The sequence below is a fragment of the Phyllobates terribilis genome, unplaced genomic scaffold (genome assembly GCF_046119375.1).
Source record: "Phyllobates terribilis strain yellow unplaced genomic scaffold, ASM4611937v1 Scaffold_5__5_contigs__length_657084704, whole genome shotgun sequence".
NCBI classification, from domain to species: domain Eukaryota; kingdom Metazoa; phylum Chordata; class Amphibia; order Anura; family Dendrobatidae; genus Phyllobates; species Phyllobates terribilis.
Genome location: NW_027362765.1, coordinates 436,929,223 through 436,935,278, shown reverse-complemented (window position 1 = coordinate 436,935,278; position 6,056 = coordinate 436,929,223). Strand labels below are relative to the sequence as shown.

Below are 6,056 nucleotides of genomic sequence, written 5' to 3'. Positions count from 1 at the left end.
AAAGCAATACAAAAGTGCAAAAACGCATAAAAAATGCTACTTGTGAACATAGCCCAAGGTGTGGAGGAGTATTTTTTTGGGGGTTATTTATTTTACCTTATACACAAGTCTTTACCCTGGAAAGGAACTTCCTTAACATATTTCACAGGAAAGCAGTTTCAGTTTCGTTTTTAAACGTTTTATTTTGAGCCCTTAAAAGTGGCTTAATACCTCTGAACACGTTGTTGACAGCAGTGACCTGGGGGTCAGAAATGCTTCCTGGGGCAATCCCATGCTATCCCCATGTCATTTGAGCACTGTCACTATCGTTTTGGGCACTTGTTAGGCTTTTAAAAGACTGCCGGGGGTACCGCCGCAAAAATGCTCGGGTCTCCCATAGACTAACATTGGGCTCATTGCTCGGGTCGAGCACCCGAGTATTACAGCGAGCTCGGCTTGAGCTTCGAGCACCCGATCATTTTAGTGCTCGCTCAACAATACTAGGAATATCTTGTATCATTATTTCATTCTCTAAGGATTGTGACTTTAAACCTATAAATACTGCCTGCTCTGCACAAAGCCTTCCTTAGACTGCACTAGTGATGTGTAACCTTTCGGTTTTCAAAAAAGACATATACATAATTCTCTGGATGTTTTAATAAATTCCCGTAAGTATTCTTCCCGTAAGCATATACACATCTATCAGATACCTTAATCTAACTGTGAGCGACATAATAGATGTACATTTAATTATAATGTTAAGACACACAGACGAGGCAGATCTAAGCTTGTCATAACTCATTGTGGTATCAAAATATTACCTGTCTATGTACATAATCTGTTACTAAATTTACCATATAAATAAATAGCAAAAAAATGCAAATTGTTAATTAACTGAGCAAGTAGATATAGCAGATAACGATTCTTATGTATCTAATAAAAATATCAGCTTTAGACTACAAAAAACACATCCTTTTATTGATGAAAGTCAAGAGTATATCCAGCAGTAAGAAAACGTTTAAGTCCTTCTTTTCTTCTTTTATATGTATTTTTGTCTTTTGAGTTCACTACTGTATCAAAAAAGCTGCATAAGGACCTGCACCAAATAGTGCATGTGTGATTCCAGCCTTTAAGGCTACGTTCACACGATGAGCTTTTGGTGAGTTTTTGATGTTGCAGATTTTCTCCACCTTTTCGGCGCCTATTATGTAATTTAGGTTACTTGTGTTTTTTTTTATTACATATGTTTTATTGCTTTTTTGACTCTGCGTTTTTGTCTTTTTTTGGTGCTTTTTTATGGTTTTCCGTAATGGAAACGGACTAAAAAGGCATGGGCATTTTTTACCCCTCGGATTTTCCAAATGTAATGTAAGTCTATGGGATGCATCTGCCCTTTAAAATCAGCATACCCGTAATAGAAATTGACATGCTGCGGATTTGATACACGCACCAAAGGTCAGTTGACACTGAGTGAAAAAAAAGCACAGTGGGCATGAGATTTCTGTAAGTCCCATCCACTTTGATGGAACTGTAAGACCCTGCATTTTTGATGCAGTGAAAATATGCAGCGTCAAATACTCGCCAAATAAACTCATCGTGGGCACACAGCCTTAATGGGAACTGATTTTTCAGTAAATACATTTTATTTATTAATATTTATTTATATATTGAATAAGATCACCCCTACCCCCTTAGTTTTCCCCTTCAATAACACAGCCATTTTTAATTTTTATAATTTCATTTTTATCTCCTCTTCCATAGCTTTTTAATTTTTCTATCGACATAGTTACTGTAGTTTTGAATGTCTCAGCTCATTTTATCATACAATGCACTAAAAAGGGAAAAGAGAATTCAAATGTAGTGTAATGGTGAAAAGAAACACAATCCCATTATTGTTTTTAATATCTTCATTTTTAAATGGGAAAAAAAGTGGATGATTTTAAGTTTTATGTTCTTTTTTTTTTTTTTAAATATGCTTAACAACTTTTTTTTTATTATTTCTAACTGTGGGTTCCCATTTGAAGTGGTTGTTATGTTGCAGGTGGGCTCAGACACTTTGATCAAAATGTTCCTAAGTACCACAATTTTATAAGCATAGTCTGTTTAGCTGTAATGCAATTCAAAATATATAAATTTATTGTTTGCATATTTATATGAACCTGCGACTAAGGCTATATTCACAAGGCTGTGTTAGGCTATGTGCCCACGATGCAGAAATGCTCAGGAATTTTTCTCCCTGGCAGAAAAAACGCATGCGGATTGTACATGCGGATTGTACATGCTGATTGTACATGCGTTTTCCTGCCAGGGACATGGGGATATGAAGCGTTCTTCACTTGCATTTCCGCTTGCGGGTGTCAAGCGCTTTCCAAGCGATTTTAGCATCACTTGGAAAGTGCTTGTCAACTCGGTCGCACTATATAAATCCAAGCAAACAGCATGGATTTATATAGTGTGACCCGAGAGAATGTCAAAAAATAAAAAAATAAACCTATACTTACCTTCCGATGGCCCCTGCAGTCTTGCTGCGCTCCTGTGCTGGCTACTGGCAGATCACGGTACACTGTACTGAAGGACCTGCCGTCACATGACTGTGACGTCACCACAGGTCCTACAGATCTGCACATGATCTGCCCGCAAGCACAGAGAAGAAGTCCGGGGGCCGTCGGAAGGTGAATATAATCTTTATTTTTTATTTAATTCTTTTTTTTACAGCTTTTAGAGTAGCTGGGTGTGGAGGAGACTCTCCTCTCCTCTACACCTGGGTAGCATCCACACATTAGAACGCGCCAATTATGCAAGTACAGATGCAGTCTTGCAGAATTGGTGCATTCTAATGCAAGTCAATGGCGGCAAAAACGCAGCACTTCCGCAAAATAATTGGTAGTGCTGCATTTTTTTCCGCAATGATAATCCGCAGCGGAAATTTCCGCAGCATGTGCACAGCACATGCGGATTATCATTGGGGGACATGGCAGACCTTCTACCAAGCGTTTTTTAAGCGTTTCTGCAGCGTTTTTGCCGCTGCGGAAATGCTTAAAAAACGCATCGTGGGCACACAGCCTAAAGGTGGTTTTTCTTAAAGAGGCTATCCACCTTTGGGGACATTTTTTCTTACTTAAATGGGTGCAATTAGGGCTAAAAAATCATTTTTGCAATTGTGTTTCATTAAAAATATTGAAGTGTTCGGATATATACATATAGATTATTATATAATTAACAGTATCATTTCTTTGTAGGTAAAATGTAATCAACAGACTCCAACTTAATTATTAAGTAATTTATTTTAGGAATGATGTCTATCCAAACCAATAGAGTGATGTTTAATGTGAGCATGAAGGTTCAGTCCAGGGTGGTTGAATTTACCATGGAATGTTTCCCGGACATTTCTCAGATTCATCTCTTTATAATAATCTTAATCATTTATCTTATCATTGTATTGGGGAATATAACGGTGTACATATGCATTACTGTGGACCCTCATCTACACACTCCAATGTACATTTTTCTGGGCAGCTTATCGATTGTAGACATTTTATCTGCCTCAAATGTCCTGCCATCGCTACTCTCCATGCTCTTCACTCAGCAGAAGACCATATCATTTAACGGATGTTTAGCACAACTGTATTTCTTCATATACTTTACCTGTACTGAGTTTTTCCTTCTCGCAGTCATGGCTTATGACCGGTATGTAGCCATTTGTCATCCATTACATTACGCCCTATTTATGAGCATAAAACATTGCACGTTGTTCTTAGTAGGGACGTGGACTACTGCTGCTCTGGAACCTGTTTTACACACAATTTTTATAGCCAATTTGTCATTTTGTTCATCAGTCCAGGTGAATCATTTTTTCTGTGATATTTCCCCTCTGTTAAAGCTTTCATGCAACGATACCATACACATAGAAATTGCAACATACGTACTGGGAGCGATTGTAGGACTAACTGCATTCACACTAACGTTGTTGTCCTATGTATTTATTATCAACACCATATTGAAAATTAATTCTGCAGATGGGAGACGGAAAGCCTTCTTTACCTGCACTTCTCACCTGACATCCGTTATTGTATTTTTTGGGACCTCCCTTTCTTTACATGTAAGACCCACATCAACATACGAGCCAGTGCATGACAAACTTTTCTCTCTTCTTTACATCACAATGATCCCGTTACTGAACCCCCCTATTTATACTATGAAGAATAAGCAGTTTAAGGAAGCATTTGGTAGGCTGAATAGATTTTTCCAGACAAAAGGGTAAACGGGCATGACAAGTTTTGGATTTTCTCACTTTGTGCAGTTTGTCACTATGAATATTATACAATAAAGGAATTCAAAAATGTTCATCTGTCTCCCATGTGTTACAGGAGAACCGCAGTTGTTCAAGTCCGAAACGCATTGAGAATAAATTACAAGATTTAAATCATTCATTACATCCTCCAGATTTGTTTTAACCTAGCACAGCAGTGCAGACTACTACTCCTAGTTTCCTGTTTATTGGTCTACATGGCGGGATTTCCAGAAATGAGGTTAGTGTAGCAGCTGGCAAATCTTGATTCCAAAGTTGTGGGCTTTAACAACCCCAAAAAGTGAGCAATCTCTATATCTCTAACCTAGACTCATCTATCCACTAGATAAAAACCTATTGCGCTTGGTATCCCCCATCCTTTCACACGTATGTCACATAGCATGTGCGTTATGTATGTAATGTTTCACCAAATGCCAAAATGAGTCCCCACAAATAGCTCATCACACATTTTTTTCCCATTTCTGGATCCCAAGAAATGAAATGTACTGTTTCTGAAGGCAACCTAGAAGCAAAAGTCCACATTGCCTGCAGCAACTTCAATACAGAAATGAAGACTTGCAAAGTTCCTACTGAAATGAAAGGGCTTTACATGTCATGTACAAATATGTTGAGCCCTACAGAAAAAGAGACATTTACGCACTCTTTGAAAAAGGGTATCTGAAAATGGGTTTTCCAAAGCAATGGTCAACTTGACGCAAACTAGATTTAAGCTTTGATGAGCAAGTAAGAGGTACTGGAAACAACTGGACAGAGAGCAGTTGTCTAATGGAAATACCACAGAATAAAATTGAGCAGCTTGTAATGTATGGGAATATATGAAAGCTGCATAATAAAAATGGTACAAAATGTCATAAAATACATACAATAAAATTAAACTTGATACATGCTGCGTTATCCATAGCCTTTAAGCAAGGCACATATATCAATTGGTCTCAAGAAACTCAATAGGAATACGGACTGAGATGCAATGCTGGGAAGGGCAGCACAATGCCACTATACCAGCCACGTGCCAATATTCTGACAATAGGTTTGGGGACTTGGCAGTTGGACCTTGACTGATAATAAAGTTATGTCATATACTAGTGAAGGTAAAGTCCTTACATCTGGTTGTTGTTCTAAAGTTTTTTTTGAATAGTCTATAATACTTTTGTAAATGTTCATGTCACTACATACAATTTAGGGACAAAAGCATTAGGACACACTTCTTAATCATTGAATTCGGCTCTTCATTCAGACCCATTGATACACGTCTAGGAAAATTAATACTGATATAGTCACTGGACCAGAGCCTTTCGAATAGATTTGCTCATCTCTAATACTTGCAAATAATTAGTGATGAGTGAGCATGCTCGCCACTGCTCGGTACTCGCCCGAGCATCTCAGTACTAGTGTTGAGCCACCCCCGTAGTGTTCGAGTTCGGTTCGGTTCGTCGAACACCCGTGTGTTGGCCGAACTGTTCGTCGAACTGTTCGTCGAACACCTTCGAGCACCGTTAAAACCAATGGCAGGCAAACAAAAACACATAGAAACACATAGAAAACACCTTCAAAGGTGTCCAAAAGCTGACAAACTGCTCAGAAGACACAACTAACACATGGAAAAGTGACAAGTACATATAGTCATGCGAAAATAAAAGAGGTGGAGGAGTAAAAGGAGGGGGAGACACAGATATAGGCATGTCATGCCCTTCTAAAATCCAAAAAGTGAGAAGCCGACACGGCCAGTCCGCTCCTGCCCGTGCCACCTCCGTGTCGCCGGGTTTGTGCC

The 6,056-nt window shown here is 38.7% G+C and overlaps 1 protein-coding gene across 1 annotated transcript; it reads left to right on the top strand.

The window, feature by feature from the left end:
- The first annotated feature begins 3,298 nt into the window (after nt 1–3,298).
- On the top strand, nt 3,299–4,240 carry LOC141271622 (olfactory receptor 5G3-like). The gene has a single exon (XM_073681665.1). The coding sequence runs from the start codon at nt 3,299–3,301 to the stop codon at nt 4,238–4,240; it is 942 nt and encodes a 313-aa protein (XP_073537766.1).
- The last annotated feature ends 1,816 nt before the right edge of the window (nt 4,241–6,056 follow it).

Excerpts from the sequence above, each read along its gene's own strand:
- LOC141271622 (XM_073681665.1), top strand. The coding sequence starts at position 3,299 with ATGTTTAATGTGAGCATGAAGGTTCAGTCCAGGGTGGTTGAATTTACC.